At 38.4% G+C, this 22,694-nt stretch overlaps 2 protein-coding genes across 2 annotated transcripts; both read left to right on the forward strand.

The window, feature by feature from the left end:
* Positions 1-283: 283 nt before the first annotated feature.
* Positions 284-7,047, forward strand: LOC103719721. The gene is made up of 3 exons (XM_008809095.3): positions 284-455; positions 589-679; positions 6,590-7,047. The coding sequence occupies exons 1-3, from the start codon at positions 386-388 to the stop codon at positions 6,717-6,719; spliced, it is 291 nt and encodes a 96-aa protein (XP_008807317.1). The 5' UTR covers positions 284-385; the 3' UTR covers positions 6,720-7,047.
* A 2,962-nt stretch (positions 7,048-10,009) lies between these two features.
* LOC103719720 (60S ribosomal protein L22-2-like) lies at positions 10,010-12,398 on the forward strand. Its single transcript, XM_008809094.3, has 2 exons — positions 10,010-10,380; positions 12,023-12,398. The coding sequence occupies exons 1-2, from the start codon at positions 10,142-10,144 to the stop codon at positions 12,165-12,167; spliced, it is 384 nt and encodes a 127-aa protein (XP_008807316.1). The 5' UTR covers positions 10,010-10,141; the 3' UTR covers positions 12,168-12,398.
* The last annotated feature ends 10,296 nt before the right edge of the window (positions 12,399-22,694 follow it).

Raw genomic sequence — 22,694 nt, forward strand, 5'->3', positions numbered from 1 at the left:
GACGGATACGCTGCATTACCAACCATACGGATTGTCCACAACTAGACCACTCACTACAGCCCACGTGTCTCTCTCTTATTTACACGGAACCGTGTCATCTAGGCACTGGAATTCTAAGTCCAAAGCCGAGCCCTTCCAATGTTCTACCCGCCCACGTTTTTCTTTTTTTTTGAAACACGCCGTCGGTCCAGGTTAACCGCATCACCACCGTCAAATCCACGCGGTTGGGAGACGCGCACGTTAGCCACCATCGCTCCAAACTATAAATAGCTCGCCGAGCTTTCTTTTCCCTTGCCGTATCTCTCTCTCTCTCTCTCTCTCTTCTTTTCGTGTTTGGGCGAAAAAACAGAAAAGAAAAGGGAAACGACGCGAACCGGAACCAGCAATGGCGGAGAGTCCGAGCACGTTGGAGTCCATGAGGAAGTGGGTCGTGGAGCACAAGCTGCGCACTGTAGGTAATTCTTCGGATCTCTCCCTTCCCCTTTTTCGGATTTCTTTTCGTTTAGTTTTTCGGAATTTGGTTGATCAGGGTTTCTGATTTGATTTCCTTTCTTTGGTGTTATGTGGGTCTTGTTTTGGGGGAAAAAGGATGCCTTTGGCTCAGCGGAATCGGGAGTTCGATCGCCTACAACTGGTCTCAACCTAACATGAAAACCAGCGTCAAGATCATCCACGCGAGGTTCGTCTTGGAAAAAAAACCCTTTTCCCCAAGGGAAACTATTTGTTATTCAATTTTTTAAAAATTTGTCCTGCTATGATCTAATGGCGATTATATTGTTGTTTTCTAGCGTGAAATATACGAAAAATTGTTGGGTTTCTGATGTCGAGGTCTGACGGGATCGCTAGATGCATTTCTCATTTGTTTTTCTAGGATTATTTTTATTAAGAAAATGGTTTTTGTTTTTTTTTTTGTGTGTGTGTGTGTGTGGTTCGAAGGTGGAGTTTTTTTTTGGGTCAGGGGTGGGGTGACGAGATCAGATTTTTGAGTATTGATCGAATGATTAAATTTCAGAGTTATGTAGATGGTAGTTCAGCGCTTAGGTTAGTTCTTCTAAGATTAGATTATAATTTCCTTCGTGAAGCTTTCTAGTTAGAAGCAGTTTTCATACTTTGATGTTTAAGGGTTCCGGGATTAGTAACTCTTGGTTGCATCATTATAATTTAGCACAGGAAGGAGTTTTTAGTTATGGAGGATGATGTAAAATACCTGCAGTCATGTTATGATGTGATGCTTGCAGTGAACTTGCAAGAAAAATAAGAAATTGATCACTACAAATAGAATTCTGTGCTTCAATTGACATTCTTAATTATAAAGGAAAAGAATTGATTCTAGGAGAACCGATGCTCTTTGGTTGTTACTTTTTTTAATAACATTTTTATGTTCTTCTCCAGTGCACTAACATTTGTTAGTGATAGTATTTGTAACTTTGGTCCATTTAGTCTTACAAGTCATTTGAACAATAGGGGTATCTTGGAGATACAAATAGCCCAATTATTATTCAGTTTCATTACTGTGTTGCATGCTGCGTGTGTCTGTCCATCTTTTTAGTTGGTACCTTCATCCTTTGCACTGTGGGAAATCATCTGAACGATGGGGCATAACTCATGTTTGTCTTCCTACTTCTTTTCTGTGTTAATTACCACTTTAATAAGCAACAATATTAATTTTATCATTCCTTACTTTTTTTGCATGTGTCCTCTATCATTCCTTACTATGGTGCACGTGTCCTCTATCATTCCTTACTTTTTTTTTGCATTGGTGCCTCTCCTTTAAATATTGGTATAGGTTATAGCATTATGTTTCTAATTTGAACCTAAAAGCAACTAAATGCTAGATCAAAAGGATGCTATTATGGATGTAGCATCATTTACCACCAATGGATCTGCTAAACTTTTCTAAACCATGCCTTTGGTAATCTGAGCTATATCATAGCAATGCAAATGAGGAAGTTATCACTTGTTTTAACACTTCTAATATGATGGTAAAACCTTCCTTTCCTGTTGTGCATGAGTCCAATCAATGTTTTAGGATTAATAATGCCCATGCTGTATGCCAAAGTATGAAGATTTAGGAATGCAAATGTTAAATGGTCATATGAAATTAAAGCACTGGGTATCGAGTGCAAAGTCTTGCATATGTGGAAAAGTAGTGAAATCCTACAATCATTTGTCACGAGATATCCCCTATTATGATTGAATATGCTTTTACTATAGGATCATGTATGTGACAAAATGATTTGGCCAAAAAGAATCTGTGAGGATATTACTGCATATTTTGAGATGAAAACAGAGTTAGAGGTTTTTTTCATAGGGTTCATGAGCAACCACTTTGCCTCGGTTTGCAAGTGTATCTGAAAAGAGTAGACTATGTAGGTGTACATGAAATAATGCTATAGTGATTATTTAAGTTGTCTAAAAACAGTCCATTTTGAGTGGAATGGATCAAAATTAACCAGTATCTAATATTGACCACAGTTTCAAAGTTTCTTCATTTTCAGCTAATATTTGCCATTTTGGGTGAAATGGAACAACTTTATCCCAAAAGCAATTCAAACTGTCCATAGTTCAGGAATTTCATCAGTTGTTTTGAACCATGTTTCTGATGTTAAAATCATATTCTAATATATCTAAAAGCACTTTAATGTTGGGATTCCAGGCATTTAAGAAACACATAGATCTATGGAGAAATTGCTATCAGTATTGCAACTGTATGGAAGCTAAGAAAGATGTTGTAGACCTTAGAATTTGTGCAAGATCCCTTCAATATGTAAGGAATATATTTTGTAACAAGTAGGATGCTTTTGCTATTATTTGTTAAGATTCTCATCAAAGAATGATCATCTTTATTTTTTCTGTTTTTCTAATCATTTTGCATTTTTATTTTTGAAACCATTTTGATAAGTTGACTGGTAATGACCACCAAAATTATGTGACACACCCAAAAGTTCCATGCAATTCTATGTATTCTAAAATAATGTTATATATGTTTTCTCTTGAATTATTCTTTTTTTTTAATGAAACTATTGAGACTAGAATTGAAAATGCTGTAGTTAAATGTCTGAGATGAAACCTCATGCAGACGTTTGGAACTTTGCATATGAGTTGTGAGGTTAGACTGCTGGAGTTTTACCAAATGTTTGCACCAAGATAATAAATTAGAGAACAATCCTGTACCAAAATCAACAAGGAAAGGCCCAGTCATGCACTTTTAATCTGTGTATGTACCATGAAAGCGCAAGCACAGCTAAAGTTTTGTTGCAGATATTCCTTAGTCCTTACTACAAGTGCTGATTTTTCAATTTTTACCTGTTTCATAGCAAGCAAAGATGCTTAAAGGGAGGAAGATAAATTAAAGCTAACTTGTTTTGATGTGAGGAATTCGTGTTATTATATGGCTGATTAGGGCTATAGATGAGATCATTGAGGAAGAGAACAACTAAGAAGTCCAAGAAATAAAACATGGATGGAAGGAATTATTAGATGCAGAAGCATTATTCATTTGACTTGTTATGAAAGGAGAGCAAGCACAGTAGAGGCTGGGAGTGTAATTTGAACTAGGTTTTATTGAGTGGCAGACTTTACGCATTGGTGATATAATGTAGTATTGAAAACCTTGTCCCTGTGGAGCTAGTTGAGAAGGCAAATTGAACATGATGAAAAGAGAGCATTTTGTGTTCTAAAGGATTTTCATTTTCAGTTTGCTGCTTGTTTTCAAGAAGATGTGTCAGTTTTTACGTTTATGCTTTACAGTGGATTCATAACAATGGGTACAGCTATATTGTTTCTTTGTATTGCCTAGTTTCATAATTTGGTACTAGAAAAGAAAAAGATCTTTCATTGTAGGTTTTCTACTAAATTTAATCTTCCATTCATGGCCATGTGTTTTTGCTTTGAAGCTAAAGTCTGCACTTGTGCCTGCCTGCCCTTCAGACTAAGCAGGTTGAGCAAAGTTGGCTGTGCAAGCATGTTAGATCTAGGTCTAAGCTAGGCCTACCATCGGACTATCTGTTTTCTTCTTTACCTTTCCATCCTATGGTATGAAATGTATCGCTCACACAGATTTGCTTCTCATTGGAAGCTAGATAGGAACCTTATGGCCTTTTGTATTAGTTGGTGTGTCTATGCACCTTTCTGTCTTCTAGAAAAAAATCCATTTAGGGGAACTATTTCTCGAAATCACCTATCTATACATCCAAGAGCACCCAAGAAGCCCATAATCATGCAACTAATTTCCTATTTAGTTTTTTAAATTTTTATTGAAAAACACAAAACAATCTTAACACTTTGTCTTTTATTTTTTCCTATTAATCCTTATAGGGCTACAAAGATGACCATTATTTTCGGCCTTTATACCATTTACCATTGCATCATTGATCTCATGCTGAAATGGGCCAGGGTTGGCTTGGCTTTGGTCAAACCTTGGGCCGGTTTCAAGACTATTCTGGTCGGGCTTGAGCCTAAAAATAGCCCTTGGATAAATTTTGAGCCGGGCTCAGGTTAATGCTTGGCCCAACCTGAGTACGGAACTGGGCCGAGCCTGACCCAAATTCATTATTAGGATCTTTTTCCAATAGTCAGTTGGGTCAGGCCTAGGCATGTTGGACTAATCAAGCCAAAAATTTCGGGTCAATTAGGCTAATTCGGATTGGGCCTAGCCTTTCGGCCCAAATAGACCTATTTGAGCTGAGCCTGACTGGGCTTCATGTTGGGTTTGCTCTTGGGCCGGTATTTAAAAAAAAAATTAGGACTAAGCCCAGCACGGAGCTTGAAAAATTTTTCAGGGCAGCTCAGGCAGGTGTGTGGCCTAGCCTGGCTTGGCTCAATTCCAATCCTAGTCAAATTTAGAGAGGCAATTTCGATTAGGCATGTGAGTGGACTACACAATTTCTAGGCTAGCAAATATCCTTTCGGTCTTTTTTAGTTTTTTTGTTTAATTGTCTGATGGAATTAATCTATACAAAATTTGGTTTGAATCTTCTAGGCCAGATTCATTGACAAATAAGGTGACAAACTGAGTTCAATTAGATTGGTTATACAGGTCATTGATGCATGATACAAAAGTCAGTGGGTTTATCTATACATGAAGCTCTGTGATATGTTTTCCACTGTATATAGTTTATTTTCTTTCAAGACGTCTCTGGCTTTGTGATGGGGTTATGGTTTGCAAACTCCAACCAATACTTAAAATCTTTTGTGGACATAGACTTTGAAGCTAATATCATGACCTATGGACCTGATGAGATGACAATGGTAGTTACATTGCTTTTAGGATGTGCAAGAATTACATTAATGCATAGTTTGGCATCCAGGAAAGATATCATGGGCCATATTCTGGTCTATTTGAGGCAAGAAGAATATTGTCATACTTGAATTCCAGTTCTGCACAATATGCTTGATGCATCTAAATGCCTATGGTTCTGTTTTCAGATTAACGTTTTGGACTGGGCCTTGTGGAGAGTGAAACAGCTCAACTGTCCAGCATATAAGTTTGTTCTTTGGTATTATCACAGGCATGATATTTTAAGGGTTCCTCCCATTATTCCTTGCTTTGACATAGAAATCTCATGGGGAGGATCAAGGTCATATGATTAGTTATGATCCCTAAACAGTTTCGAGTGAGTGATAGCTGGATTTGAGCAATAGATTTTTTGGTCTCTTTTTTCTTTTTTCGCATTTAATAAAAGTGATAAGGGGATTCCAATACTCAAATGAGTTCATCAACCTCCCGTGGGCTGCTAAGTCATGGAGGCTGATTTTATTTGGAGAAATGAAACATATAGTCAGCATCCTAAGGCTGTAAATTTGGCCACAAACACCCTATATTTGCTATTGCAACGGAAGCCCATCTTTATATGCGCCTTTTAATCTCATATTAAGAAAATAAATTATTATGCAAATGATTGAATGATTATAGCGTCTTCAACACATGATACATGTTATTCATTGAGCATTATCATTTGTTCAGCAAAGCTTTCTAAGATACAAGCTATGCATCAGAGCCAATTCATTTCATTCAATTGTTGAGTCTGTGTACACCCACTGCTTTATAGCTGATTTCTATCGGCACTTGGGACTTACGGCTATTTAAGGTTCTTGATATCAATGGGAATGGAATGGTACAAGAAGATTTATGGTGCTCAAAGTTCAGTTTGTTCACATTGTTACTTGTAACCTTCAGCCCATGGGATTCATGATTCATCCCATTAAAAGTATGATAAGTACTTGATTTTATTTTTCACCGAGTAAATTAGTATTCTCCCAGATGCGGCCTTCAGATGACATCACACGTTGGTTTCTTAAGGGGCCAGTGACATTTTGATCTGATTTCTCTTTCTGTGATTATTTTACTCTCTCTCTCTCTAACTGTAGCAAGTATGGAAGCTATGCTATTCTAAACTGAACATGTAATTATAAAGCTTGAAAGCTGCATGATAAATTCTCAATTCTCAATTCTCAAATTAGGTAAAATATTCTGTCTGTTGAATCATATAAATTCTATTAAGATCTTGTCAAGGTCTTCTAGCATGTGTACCAATAATAAACTTTGGCCTCAACGTTCAGACTTACACCTGATAAATTTGTCTTGCAGGCTGCATGCTCAGGCTCTTACCCTGGCTGCCTTGGCTGGAGCTGCAGTGGTTGAGTACTATGACCATTCAAAAGAATCGAAGGTGGATAAATATGCAAATCAATTCTTAGCACACCCGCAAAAAGATTGAAGATACTTGGCTGCCACTTTCTTCCTTGCTTCATGCATTGAATCTACCATCCAATTTCATGGGACATGGACACCATTGATGTAGTTTTTTCAGTTAGAATGAGCAGGCCTGCCATGAGTGACTTGTGTCGTGGATATCCTTAGACTAATGACTATGGCTTTAAAATCATTTAGTATTCAATGCATAAATATAATTTTTGTCAAAATCAAAAAGTGCGATTATGTGGGATGCACTAAACACAAGGGATATATTGTTTGTTGATGGAAACAATTGATAATTATTATATGTTGAATTATGAACATGGTGCTATCTTTACCCTGATGGCTAAGAGATGGATTTGTATGAATTTTCTTTTTTGCTTTTGAGTGGATTGCAGAACCGCTTGTGCTTTAATGAAGTGCTTACATAGATACACATGCTGTGTGGGTAACTGTTGGAGATTAAAGGCAACATTATTCACAGAATGGATGTAAGAAGGACAACAAAGACATGGAGATTAAGCCATCTAGATTTTGCAAATCTTACTCAAGCTACTGACAACTAATCAGAAAACCTTTTGCAATCTAGTTTGTTTCTTTGAGGCCTGCTCCAATAGGCTAGCCAATGCAGTGATATTTTAGCTTGCAGCATATTAGAAACTTAATGGTGTACTGGAGCCGAATGTTATACCACAAGATGAACCCTTTATACTTGCAATAACTCATCCTGCAAGCCATGTCTTCTAATTTGTTGTGTTTTTTTTTTTTTTCTGAGAGCTCGACAACATAGAAGGCGCTCCCTCCACCAGATCATACAAGCATGGGCAAATCTATCGGCTCCACAGCTTTGCTGGACTCCCTTGTTCCATTGGTATGACATAGAAGATACCTCTCCTTGTCTACCGACGAAATTTTTTTGTATGGGGTACGAACTTGGATCCTCTCTCCAAACTTGGAAGCTTCGGCCAATCTATCTTAGATGCTTAAAGCCCACAGAAACTTGGTCATGCCATAGTCTTCATCTCAAATTCCTTTTCCTATTGTATTGAAGGAAAGATTTTTTATTCATTTCAACATGTCAGGAATTTTTCATTTAACATGTGGAGGGGGAACCATTGGTGATGCTTCCTACTGAATGTACACTTCTATTTGTAGATTCCCACTAGTAAACTAAAGCATCTGGTAAGTCCCAAAGATGAAGTTTCCTAAGATGCAAAAGCGTGCAGAAAAAAAAAAACAGAAATGTAGCATACCTGGAACTTGAGCGTCGGGCCATCTAGATACTGAACCTGAATCAAATTAGCTCCTAATCTAAGATTCAGACTTAAATCTGACTTATCCTCTTGGTGGATTTGAAAATTTGGATTAAGTCCAGATTTAAGGGGGTAAGTTTTGCATTGTCTTCAGACTAATTGTTGCAGGTAATGAATAGATCAGCTGAAGTCTGATAAAATGGATGCATTCTTGCAAAATTCGATCTTAACTCGATTGGAGTTCAGGCTTCAAAACATACTCCTTGCAGAATAGTTGGAGAGAAACAGAAACACGGGATTTTTGCTTGGAAGCACTCATCCCACAAGCAAATCCTCAAAATCTTCTTCCTAGTACAGACTGCATCAATCAGACTCAACCTTCTCCTCTTGCCTTCAAACATGGGATATTATCAAGTTGGCGACACTTCTGTTCTTCTCTCTCCAACAATCTTATTCTTATAACTCACCTCTTTTGTTTGTTTTTTTTTTTTTTTAAATTTTTACATCCGTATGATGTAAATATGTTTTCTCTTCATGAATCGATAATTATTTTTGGGTTGGAGGAACCTTTCTTCCTTGTGTGTGTGCAGTGTGCGCGTGTGAGATAGAGAGAGAACAGAATGTAGCATTTAAGACTTAGATAAAACATGGGCCAAGTCAAATTAATGTGATTATAGATCTTATCATCTTTGGGATTGTTTCTTAGCCTTGCTGTGCTAAGGCAGTATATCATTTCTTGACAAGGTTTATCTCTTTCATATCAAAACAAGTTTCTTCTCTTTGAATCGTCATTCTTTCTTTTTCCTCTTTTTATTTTGTGTGTGTGTGTGTGTTGTTATAATTGAGCCATGAAATCTGAACAAAGAACATCCATATGCAGAGTAGAAGGCTTGATTCGAACTTGGGATAACACAGAGGATGGCACTTTTATACTCTTAGTTAAGGCACAACAAAGCTGTTTTGATTTTTGTTCAAAAATATTGGTCTTTTCCTCCTTTAATTCAAACGTCAGAAAGTAAATGTTCTTTTCCTCATTTCTTTTCGCCTTGTGTCTTGGTCAACCTTCAAATGTTGTTCTGATTGCATGAATCGCTTCTCTAATAGATTGAGTTCCTTTTGTGGCTGAAAAGATCTTCTAGTAAAAATCAATACTGGTTTATAAAAAATCTGATGGCAAGTTAGGCCTGCTCTAACTCTGCTCTCAATACTTTGTAAATGATACATTATTTTTGCAAAAGGCCAAGATCTTGTGAAGTTCTTGTGATTTGGGGTTGCAAACCATGGGCTCAAGCCCATGATTACTAGTCTGCTGCTTATTGGTTGGCTAAATCATAAATAAGTTGCATAATGATATATAGTTGAATACATTCTCAACGCAATTTATTCGAGAACTAAAAATAAGCAAACTAGAGATGTCGTACCGATGAATATCTAATTAATCTCGACATGCGCTCAATCTCTTTTCTTCACCTTTTGCACCTTTTAAGATGGGTATCTTGATGTGAACAAAGACTTACCCTTGCGGATTTATTTTTCACTCATGCCAGAGATTCTGGGTTCAATTTTTTAAAAATGTATTCCTAATTATTCTAGATAAAATTGTGTGAATATTCAAGGCATGTTTGAATATTCTTATAGGTAGACTAAAAATTCTATAGAAATCGAATATGTTGATTCATCTACCTTGCATTTTCTAAGAACTGTCTGAACGCAACCTAGATTTTAGCTTTTGGGCTGCAGAAAGGAAAAAAAAAGACCTATTTTTTCTTCTTCCTACGAGATTTAGGCTGAATGGAGTTTGGTTGATACGCTTAAATGGATAGCTCAATCTATAAATTCGATAGAATTTTCAGCTTAATTATGTAGAAATTGCCAAATAGATCCTAAATAGTATTGCAATTACTAGGAGAAAAATAACTTATGAGTTGCAAATCCAAATGGCAGGCAAATTAGGCCTGCTCAACCTCCACTTGATGTATGAAACCCAACGAGTTAGGCTAGACCGGTCCAAAGGGAGTTGGACGGAGCATAAACGCATCTGATCTCCCAGTTCCTGCGGGACATCCTATCATTCTATGGTTTAAATAGGAGCCGCCACTGGGATTCCGTTTTCTTTTCTGAAAACCCTAGCCCTAACCCTTACTCTGAACGTAGCGCCGCCGAGGTCCGGAGAGGAAGAGAAGGGGAGAAGATGAGTCGCGGGGCGAGCGGGGCGGCGGCGAAGGGAGGGAAGAAGAAGGGGTCGACGTTCACGATTGACTGCTCGAAGCCGGTGGAGGACAAGATCATGGATATCGCCTCCCTCGAGAAGTTCCTTCAGGAGCGCATCAAGGTTGCCGGAGGCAAGGCCGGCGTCCTAGGAGACCAGGTCACCGTTACCGGCGACAAATCCAAGATCACCGTTACCTCCGAGGGCCCCTTCTCCAAGCGGTAATCCCCCCCTTCAAATGTCTCCTCTCCCTCTCGATCTCGATCTCGATCTCGATCTCGATCTCGATCGCGCTCTCTTTTCTAGAACATCTTTTTGTTTTGGATCGGTTTAACTTAGTGTAAAGCTTATCGGCTTTAGGGTTTACCTTAGATTCGTTCTTTCTACGTAAATATTAATGTTTTAACCTTTTGGTGGATCTACCTTTGTTTGACAGGATTGATATTTGTTTCTGATTTGGGTTATTTTGGGGTGATTTGCAAGTGCTTATAGAGATCCCAAAATCCTACTTTGTTTCTGTTATTATTATTGTTGTTGTTATTCTCTAAATTGGCCACAGTATTGTTCTAACTCTCTGTTGTTTGAGGGTTTTTTTTGTTTTGCATGAATTACATTCCACTGGAAGTTACGAATTTCAGCACGCTTTGCTGAATAAACCTGTTGACACGGGTAATTTCAATCATGAAAGTGATGGATATATGTAATTGGAAATTATGAGCTGAAAATTTTCGGTCGCATAACGACAGTATAATTAAAAATTCTGTCATTGTGTTATTGGTCATCATGTGTAGCTAATATGATCTAAGCTTGTGTTTTTGTATTTTTAAAGTTTTTGGTTGGAACCTACTTCCTAATAGGATGGCAGTTGATATGGTTGAGAAATTCTGAAGGAGCAGGTTCTTTCGGGTTGAGGTTGTCCTGTTAATTAGATAAAATCTTACATGAATTGGATGGAAAAGGTTTGGATCATTTCTATCTGATTCCTTTGGAATCATGTGATTTTTTTTGGTATTTCTGAGACTGATGATATGGCACATTGATCTGTGAGTGGGCTGCATGAATAAATGAATACTTTATTCATGTATTTTTTCCTTGTTCTTAGAGAGGCCATGTCTAACTATGAGTTATATAGCTTTATATTCATCTTTCTAGCCTGCTATTGTAAGAAAAGGAGGTTGAGGAAGATATCGTCATCATCATATGAAATTATCAATATTCTGTGATAAAATGATATGCAGCTAATGCGGAGAGAGTGTCAGAATCCAGAGTCCTTGTTTCAAAAGTAGATCAGATTTTGCATAAGGGGAGAGTTGAGACTGGGACTTTGGGCAAAATGATGTATCGGAGAAAAGAGTGGGTTTCTGTGCTTCGAGGTTGAACTTAAATCAGTTTTCATTCTTCAAGGTTGAACTTAAACCAGTTTTCATCCTTCAAGGTTGAACTTAAACCAGTTTTCAGCCTTCAAGGTTGAACTTGTAATAGTTGAGTTGGCAAATTTGACACTAAAGTATCCAAAGACATAATCTACTCGAGAATTGAAGGTGATGCTAAATCCTCCTAAAGGCTTGAAGCTTTCAGGTATTGCTACAGAATGGTAACAAACTACCATTTCTTTTTAGACCCATAACATACTATTTTGCCTTTATTAATATATTTTGAAGGAGAATAGACATATTTAAGTCAAGAATTACTGTTAGTTATCCCTTGTTTTTGAAAATCTTGTATAATTTCGTTTATCTGCTATAGTACTTTGCTCAGTACTTTTCCAAAGTTTCATTTTGTTTTAGTAAACTAGAATTTATCAATAAAGTTCTCGAGTCTTCATAATCCTTGTGTCTGATTCAGCATTTTTTCTCCACAAAGGTATTTGAAGTACTTGACGAAGAAATACCTGAAGAAGCACAATGTGCGGGATTGGCTTCGAGTGATTGCATCCAACAAGGATCGCAATATTTATGAACTGCGATACTTCAATATCGCGGAGAATGAGGGGGAGGAGGAAGATTAATTGTTCTTAGCAGATCTATATTCTATGCTTGTTTTAGTTAAATTTTGAGGTTTTAGAAGGTTTCTTTTTTATCTGAGGCTGCCATATTTGGACTCTATATTCCTGTCTTTGCATTTATAAGAGGACTAGAATTTGTAAACTTCTAATTACCAGGTATCAAATTGTGTTGGTATTGCCTTTATATGTTTGATCTGTATTTTCATTTATGCATGAAAGAATGTTTGAGGTTCATTTCTTTTCCAATAGCAAGTTCGTTGTGGATGTCTTTTTTGATTTCAAATCAGTTGGCTGCTGACTGGAAGGAGACCCCAAATCTCTTGATAGCTGGAGTGGCCTCTTGGTGTGTGTGTTCTGGTATGCTTCAAATCCAAATCTGTTCGTTTTTGTATTTCTATATATTGATCCAAGCAGTGAATCCTTGTTGATAGATTTAATCTTGGTTTAAGTACTGGTTTTAAGCAGTATATTATATTGTCTGGTATGATGCACTTAAAATATGTTAGCTATTATTATCTCAATCAAGGCATTTACAGTGGCGTAGTTTTGTTTTTGTTTTTTTGAGAAAACAGAGAGCAGATCTATTATTTGTTCATGATTGTGGGATGCATTGTCCAAAAATCTAATTCAGAACCGCCAGTTACTAAATAGATGGATGCGACTGGAGTATTCTTAATTTTTTCTTTTATTATCTTAAAAGCAATTCTTTAATTATTAAGTATAAAATCAATAGCTAAATTGATGCTTAATCTTGTTTCCGCTACGTTGGTCCTTTTTTTGGTAAGAGAGGAGTTTTACAAAAACTCTATCAAACACACGGCCACCCCCCTTAGCGAAAAAAAAAAAGAGAAAAACCACGGCCACCCTTATCTGCCTATACCAACAACATAAAGGGGGTCAGAAAGGAAGATCATGCGTCCAGGAAAGAGAAAAAGAGGCAAAATGACCAGATATCCATGAGAAAGAAGTGGGTTATGCGTGTGTACGAAGAGCTGCAGGTATCCAAGAAACTAAGGTAGAAAGAGTGCCTACTTGTATAGGAGGTCTGTAACTCATCAAGAACTTAGCACAAGTCTACTTATTGTCATAGTCCGGCAATCCAAAAACTTAAGCTCTTGAAAACAGTAGGATTCATATAAACTTATGTGACATTTTTTTTATTAGTCAATGTGAGGTTATGACAATTTTAAAGTCCTCCTCATGGTTGACTTCTACTTGAGAGAGAAGAGACATTCATGGCCTAGATCTTAGGCAACCTACTGGATCCTCCACGACCTCGGTAACTCAGTGAGGGACTTCTATGACTACTAAACATTGTGACGGCTCTGATACTATTTACCATGGATTCAACAATACAAAAACTTAAGCTATTGGAAGAAGGGATGGCTCGGGCTAATAAACCTATGTGGTACCTTTTTTTATTCGTCAATGTGAGACTATGAGACTATGCTGTCTAACTCGGTCTCTAACACTGCAGTGATATAGAACAGTCATATGTCCAGCAAAAGAGTCTACTACTTATTTGCTCAAAACTTTAGGATCCAAGCCAAATCCACCAGAATAAAAAAATGTCTCGTGTAACAGTGACTTTATCAGTCACTCTTTAAGTCATAAAGGGGATGATAAAGGAAGAAAAAGGAAACGGGCAACAACCCCACATAAATTTAGATACACTTCATACATAAAGCACACTCAAGGCAAGAAGACAAACACACACCTCCATTTGTACTCACCACAGATCACCTCAGATAGACCTTTTCTCACGGACACACGGAACAAGACCACCTTAGAGCAGCTCAACTTATTCCACACGCATTATTACATGTCACTTGGTGCATGATAAAACCTGGACAAGCTTAGCTGCTGTGCTAAATTACAGAGACAAAATACTCGTCTGAAATTTGTGCTCGGAGGGACCCTTAGCTCCTTCTGCCTCTGGCTTCTCGCCAGCCGAACTCTCCTCTTCTGGTGTCTGAGTTTTTGGTGGAGCCGCGACCTCCTCCACTTTGTTCTTCACGTCACCGGCCTCTTGGTTTGCAAGGTTGGTGGGCTTGGTTTGCCCTTCAGCCATGGAAGAGGTTGAACTAAATATAATGCTTACTGCTAATGATTATGGTGTGAAGAAGTCTCGTTGATTTCTCGGCAAATCAATGGCTATTTATGGGCATTATCCCAAACAAAATAATTGAGTGCAGAGTTGATATCCTGGTCCCTTCCTCAGCTGTCCCATTATGCAAGAGAAGGAAGACTCAAAAGTGGAATATATTTCGGAATATAACCCATTATTCGAGAAATGCTATGAGGCCGAATAGCATGGTCCCGAAAAGCTCCATGCCATATGGCATGACCAAGTTGGTGTAATTCATGTGGTAGGTAATGCACATTGATTGGTGGCCACGCATGACATGTAGATGTTACATGGCCACGTCTATGTATAAGATGCATGATTGTGGTGCCATCTGATAAAGTTTTCCTTAGAAAAAAAATACCCCAACCAATAGTTGCATTCTTACTATGGAGCTTCTTGCGGACTCTATTATTGGTAGTTACGGAGTGAAGTTTGCACTGTAATTATCACTACTAGGTAGTTTAATCCATATGTGAGCTCGTAATTAGTTACTGTCTGTGATCCCATCTTTTTAAATATATTAAGAGTCTGTTTAGATAATTAGACAGTACTGTCTGTGGATTGAGACAGTAAAATCAGCAAAATCGCAAAATTATACAATGTGTTAGGTATATATTTATAAAATATCTAGGAATAACTTTGGAGTGGGTTAAGCCCGAATTCTGTGCAGATAAAATAAAATAAAGACTTGTTGAGTTTAGAAGGAAAATCCAAACAGGCTCTAAATGATTCAGAAGGAGGAAAATCATTGGCTGCCGATTTTTTTTTTGAATAGAAAAAGACAGGGAAACCCACTAATTTTATTGAGGATATTTGTTGTTGAGAGTACTAAGAATTCAATCGGCCATAAACATTTGTTAACAAGTGTTCAATTAATGTTTTGGTTAAAGAATTGCATCTCTCCATTGTCCTTTTAGTTTTACGACAATTAGGTTAGAATGCTATGCCGAAATAACACTGGCTTCCTGGCCTTCAATTTATCTTCTAATTCCAGTAATTAATTCTAAAGACTACTACTCCATGTGCATGGGCAATGCTTCCTTATTTAGAAAACAGAAGAAAGGCTTAGTTTTGGCATGGCTATACCTGGCTCCCTTGAGGGAGACTATAGGGAGAATGCAATCAAATTATTTATACTTGGACAAAAACAGGCATGGTGGGCCACCCATCCCAAGTTGGCTGCATGCATGCAAGGGCCCAACCCCAAGTATGGACCAACGCAGGGACGTCGGCCAAGGTGTATAATTTTTCTTGGATCTTGCATACCGATGGCATTCGGGTGCAAAAGAAGACACAGAAACCATCAATGACCGCCCGAACAATTGGCAGCGTGATAGTAGAGAGAGAGAGAGAGAGAGAGAGAGAGAGAGAGAGAGAGAGAGAGAGAGAGATGATGTCTTATTTGAAACATAATTTTATTAGAAAAGATGCATTTTGACACTAGAAGTGATCAAGTGGGTTCGGGTCGGAGATGTGCTACTAGTGGAAGGCTACTGCTCCACGATATCTGTAGACTTCTGAAAGAGTGTGGCTCCTATCAGATCACACATGTCTACAGAGAGGTGAATAGTGTTGTTGATTAGTTGTCCTCTTTGCGGTTCATCACTTCAGCAGCTTTATTTGGGTTGCATGTGAGCCGCTGTTGTACCAAAAAAAAAAAAAATCATGCTGTCCCCTGGCTACCAGGCATTTCCAAAAGCGTCGTCTACATCTATGAGCTAATACAGGGGTGGAGAAAATGCAGACTTTTCGCTAGATGATTAGATAAATAAAGCACCCCAACCACTTCTAATCTCACGTACGTGTCTCCTCCAAGACCATTCCTATATATGATCCCTATATATTATACTCATAAATAACTCCAATTAATTCTGTAGTTCTTGAACAATTGTATCGCATGAGTCAAAATGATGGATTGTCTATACTTCATTTGTGGGACATGAGATATGGGCTCTTGGACTGCCAAATACCAGATATAATATCCATCTGACAGAAGTGGTAAGAGCCTGCGGATGAGGAGCTTGTGTCCAATAAACTATGGTAGAATATATAGTTTTTCTCTCAAAAATTTACCGTCTTGGTATCGGACTTAGCCGTACCCTACACTAGTACAATATCGATATGATATAGTACATAAATTTTTTACGTACCGAATGACGGTATGCCATCCATATCAAATACTAGTATCGAATCAATATGGTATGATACGGCTTGTCGTCTGGTTTGGGATAGTATGGTGTACCATAGTAGCATGAGCCCGCCTATTTGGCTATCAAATCGGCCTCCAATACTGCAGGACGTGGTAAAGCTTTAGCTGCCACTACGTAGGCTTCATACTCCTCATTTATCTTCATGGGCACCACCGGGAGGGATTGAGGCATCCAGTTTTTTTTTTTTTTTTTTGTATATCCATAAAACATGTTTCTCTAGAATACATTTAAAAAATAAAAATAAAATAAACTCTTTTTTAAAAGAACTTATTCTTTATATTTTACGAAATATAAACATCAGTTAGATAATTATTTTTCATGTGAAACTCATTTATCTTGAGGAGTTTTTTTTTTCTTTTTCGTATATATATTTTAGTAAACTTATCTCTGTTGTTTTAAAAGTCTTCTAGCCTCAAAGATTATGTCAAGATCCGAATTTTGCGGCTGACACTAACACAAACTCCAGTGGCCATATCTAACACTTCTACCTTCCACTAAAGATAAACAAGGCAATGTTCTGTTTTTTTTTTTTTAAGGAAACATGCCAATGTTCACTTATCAAGTTTTATAACCAATGGAAAGAAGAATCTCTGGCTAAATGGTACATTACAATCTTCCATGCATGCTTCCTTTCATGCGTACTAAAAAAAAGCCTGCCAAACAGTAGCTCAACCCAAATTCTTGTGCAACTTTCACACATATTTTTATCATGGGTAGTTCTATATACACCCCCCCTAGGACACCCCCCAAAAACCAAAAAAAAAAATACCCAAACTAACCTTTAGTGTAATTACCATATTGCCCTTGAAATTTTCTCATACACCCCCCCCCCTCCTCCTCCTCCGTTTCGTTTTGAAAAGAAAAAAAAAAACCCCCCCTCAAACCCCCCTTAAACCCCTCGATCCATTTACATCGTTTAGGCGATCTTTGAAGGAGATTTAAGCCCCATTCGAAGCATGGACAAGCAACTAGTGATTTGGAACGAAGAATCGGCCGCAAAGGTACGTGTTCCACCTTGTTTCGAAATTTTTTTTTTTCACGGTTCATGCTCCGTTCGGCACTGGATCGCCGAACAAAAGGCTTCTGTTCGGCTGAACAGTGCCGAACAGAAGCCTTCTGTTCGGCTGAACAGTGCCGAACAGAAGCCTTCTGTTCGGCAACCCTCAACCGAACAGATCTGTTCGGCTGCACAGTGCCGAACAGAAGGCTTCTGTCCGGCACTGTTCAGCCGAACAGAAGCCTTTTGTTCGGCGATCCAGTGCCGAACGGAGCACGAACCGTGAAAAAAAAAAATTTCGGGAGAAGCCGGCGAGGTGGTTCCGGGAGAAGCCGGCGAGGTGGTCGGAGATCGGGAGAATGCCGGCGACGAGAGGGAGAAGGGGGAACGGGGGGGTTTTGGGCGTTGGCGAGGTGTTTTGGAGGGGAAGAGCGGGGTGGGGGGGGGTTTGGGGGGTGTAGAGAGCAATTTAGGTGAGGGGGTGGGGAGGGTGGGGGGTAATTTAGGAATTTTTAATTTTTTAGGGGTGTCCTTAGCAAATGGGGGGGTGTAGAGAGTATTTAATTTTTTTTTAATTTTTGGGGGGTGTCCTGAGCAATAGGGGGGGTGTATATAGAACCACCTTTTATCATAAGTTCTCCGAAGGTAGTTCTTTTGGAAAATTACTTTTCCATCCCTCTAAAGACTCCACTATAACAAAAGTCCCGTTGATAAAAAAAAAACTTCCGATCCACCGCTGCATGGATCTTTAATTTCTGGTCCCTAAGTTACTGTTTCCTTTAGTCCGCTAAGCAATTTCCCCTAGTTCTTTTGGGCATTTCTCTTTGCCTACTTGCAAGTATAGTGTGTTCAAAATCTTATGATCGTCAAAATCTTATGATTGTAGACAGCAAACGGTAGTCACCTGATCAGCGAGAGAGTTTTACTATTTTGCCTAAAACTTTAGGAACCAAGCCAAACCACCAGAATAATATCACTGCGAGTCGTGTAACAGCGACTCTGTCTCTCACTTTTTTAAGTCACAAAGGGGAGGATAAATTAAGAAAGAAAAAGGAACCTAGAGACAACCCAAGATGAATTTATACTCACGTAGTCACAAAAACAAAATTAGATATACTTCATACATAAAAAGCACACTCGAGTCAAGAAGACAAGCACACCTCCATCTGGACTCACCACAGATCACCTTAGATAGACCTTTCTCACAGACACAGAACAAGACCACCTTAAAGCAGCTCAACTTATTCCACACACATTATTATATATATATATATATCACTTGGTGCATCATAAGAAAGTGGCAGGCTTAGCTGCTAGGCTAGATTACACAGACACACTGGTCGCCTGAAATGTCTGCTTGGAGGTAGCCTTTGCTTCTGCAGCCTCCTGTTCCTCGCCAGTGGAACTCTTCTCTTCTTCTTCCTGAGTTTTTGTTGGAGCAGCAACCTCCTCCACTTCGTTCTTCACCTCACTGGTCTCTTGGTTGGCAAGGTTGGTGGTCTTGGTTTGCTCTTCAGCCATGGGAGAGGTTGAACCAAATGCTAACTGCTGCTGATATGTTCTGAAGAAGTCCTGGGCATTTCTCGGCAAATCAATGGCCATTTATAGAGCTAGGGGTGGTGTGAGGGGAAACGAAAATGATTGTAGGCCGGGGAAAAAAGTTGACAGAACCAAAATTATTGCAGATTTCATATCGTGGTCCCTTCCCCAGCTGCCACACAATCAAAACAACGAGACAAATACGATTTTTTCTTTTTTTTTTTTGCAAAAAAAAAAATTTCTCACATGCAACGTATGTGAAATTATTCAGCAGATACTGAATGAGTGGTTGACGGCAAGCAGCGTCGAAAGATCAGGGTTTTTCTTCTTTATCTTCTCTTTTTCTTTCTGAAAAATACTGTCTTAACTTTTGGAAATGATTTGTTCAGAAGGCAATTTGATTGTGAACGATAATGCAAGTGCAGCCAGACGAAATATATTTTGGCATATAACCGATTATTCTAACCGGAGCAATCCTATCCATGAGCAAGCTGGTGTATAGTAGGCCATGCATATTGATTTGTGGCCATGCATGACATGTGGATGTTACATATGGCCACGTGTATGTATAGGATGCATGATTGTGATGTCACTGACAATGCCTTCTTTAGAAAAATTACACCAATCAATAGTTGCATTCTTACTGTCACTACAAAAGAAGGAATAACTCCCGGCAGTTTTTTTTGTCTCTACCGACGCTTATAAGCGTCGGCGAATTCCCAGCCCACGCTTCACAAAGCGTGGGTTAGACGTCGGGCAGGTGGGCGTGGGTCGGGTTTAACCCGACGCGTCAAAAAAGCGTCGTCGGTCTATGCCGACGCTTTTAAGCATCGTTCCTTTTATAATACTCCGACGCTTAAAAGCGTCGGCGTACCTTAATCGACGCTTCACACCGTAGTTTCCGTTGGGCTATGCCGACGCTTAAAAGCGTCGGCCTAATCTGCTTTACCGACGCAATAAAGCGTCGCTAATGGCGTTTCACATTCCGCGCCAGTTCGTATTTCCGACGCTAAATAGCGTCGGCAATGGCATTTTTTTAAAAAAAAAAAATTTGTAAATGCAATTTTTAATTCTCTGTATACATTAATTTCTAACAAAACACATATACTAAATCACATAGATAACAAAATACACAACACAGACAAAAACTTTTCATTCAAAATCTCAATATTATCACATTTGATTACATTGTACTTCAAAAAACATCCATCTCAAATTCCTAAGTACACAATCTACGATGTGTCAAGAGTCGACGGCATCATCTCTACGAGTAGATGAAGTATCAGCAACCTACAAGAAAAAAATACTTTATAAACTAAAAATACGAAAGTCATCACGCTAATACAAGAATACATTATAATTATATAAAATATTCAAATATATTTAGTTATGTACCGGAGGAGCAAATCTCTGCAAAAAAGATAAAATATGGTCAAGCTGATCCTGCAAAGATTGTATCTTCAACTCTTGGCTCTGCTTCAACTCCGCCATATCAGTCATATGACTCTGCCTCATCTCCTCTATCCTTGTCTCATATGACTGCTTTATCTGTGCCATCTCTATCTTCAAACTACAAACCTCTGCAGTGCTAGTACCTTGTCTGGCATCTTGGGTATATCGGCTCACTGCAGACAGCTGAGTGGGGGTAACTCCGATACCATAACCCCTCACGCGACCATAACGTTCTGGGCCCATCAATTCGGCATAGACCTGAGCCTCGACGCGACTGGCCGCGTCGGATGATGATGACTCCCCGACGCGCTCTGAAATAAGATTTGTAGCTCTTTCCTATATCTCTCTCAAAAAAACAAACAGTCACATTAATAATTTAAAAGAAGTAAAATTAATTAAAAAATTATGATAAAATAAAAAATGAATACATACAACTATATCTCTCGACTCGTCCCGGACAAAGCTGCCATCTCGGTGAGTGTGGGTCATCTTATAAAACTCTACCTCACCAGGCTCCCTTCCATGCTCTACTATCTACACATACGAAAAGTATATGGGCAAACTATATATCATGATACGTGCTATATGTTAGTAGAGTTTCAAATAGTTTCAAAAGAACTTACGAATTCATTTCTACGTCTCGCATAACTCTTCGAGCCTGAAGTATGAGGAACTGCTTGAGATGCTCGTGCAGCTCTACCAATATTAGAATATTTCTGCCAAAATAAAAGCACACAGTATAATATGATTCAATGTATATATTTGCAATCTATATTAATAATAAAGATAATAGAAGATATTGAAATAATATACGCGACCTGTCCTCTTTCAGAAAACCAGTAATGAACAAGCTCCCTCCACTGCTGAGGGTATACATCAGGAGGAGTCACACGAGCAACCTCCTCCTCTGTCATACCCTCGCGCTTGAAGTCCGTCTTCAATTTTGCTTTATATTCTTTCCATTTGCGATTGAGGGACTTTAGCACCCAATCATGGCTCTCTGGAGGGAGTACAAACTTACCCTACAACAAGATTCAGAATGTTATAATAATATTAAACATCTAAAATAAAATTATGATACTAAGCAAATTAATATACAGGAGGTGTCGAATTAAAAAGAATAAATTCAATTCATTACCTGTATAAGTCTAAGAAGCTCAACCTTATACGAAGGAAGCATGTCATTCCACTTCGTATAGTTGAGTGGACACAGCTGACCCTTGCGTGCAACCGATCCTAAAAAGCTTGATAGTAGACTTCCAGCTCTATTGATGGGCTGCCCCAATTCGTTGCATCGGATGATGATCTTCTCACCCGGAGGAAGCTTCCACACATCCTTTGCTTGAGTGGGTCCCCGTCTCGTCCTCACTGTCCCTTGTCCATCTATTCAAATTAAATAAAATGTCTTAAAAAGTTGAAGACAAATATGAACATAAAATATGAACTTTAAATCGAATTACCCTGGATCCGGAGCTCATCCTCCGAACAATTAGCATGAGGCTCGCGCTGAGATCCTGACTCGTGCTGCTGGTGATCACATGGCTGCTGGGACTGCAGGGACTGCTCAGAAGTAGATCCCACCTGAGAATGCTGGAACTCCACATCTCTAAATCGTCTCCCTCGGGGCATATTGTTACCTGGTGTGCACAAAAAAGAATCAATATTTGGTTAAATGATAAATTTATACTAAATAAAGGGCTTATAAAAGAGAAGATCAATTTTTTCTCTAGAAGATCGCCAGAGATATCTTTCTTAGGACAATATGACACCAACCAGCCATATCAAGCTGATCATCACAATCATTCTGATTTTTAAGGTATTTAGAACATGGATCATCATACAACCATATCATCTTCAAACTTCATATGCATATCAGTCTACATGTTCAAACTTCAAAGTATATGCATATCAGTCTACATGTTCAAACTTCAAAGTATATTCATATCAGTCTACATGTTCAAACTTCAAAGACTACTAAATCAGAAATTAGAAGTTTTAAGAGACAAGACAATAGATGTTCTTAAAGTACCAGCTTACTAAGTATGATTTGTGTTCCTATTTCTGAACCATTTTATATGCAAAGATCAGCATGATCAGGGAACCAGCATGTTAAATTATTCGAGATTTATAAAAAAATTCTGGTATTTGTGATTCTGCAGAGACTCTATATGACATTATGATCAAAAGCTTTCAAAACCAGGTTG

The sequence above is a fragment of the Phoenix dactylifera genome, unplaced genomic scaffold, assembly GCF_009389715.1.
Source record: "Phoenix dactylifera cultivar Barhee BC4 unplaced genomic scaffold, palm_55x_up_171113_PBpolish2nd_filt_p 000311F, whole genome shotgun sequence".
Lineage (NCBI taxonomy): Eukaryota > Viridiplantae > Streptophyta > Magnoliopsida > Arecales > Arecaceae > Phoenix > Phoenix dactylifera.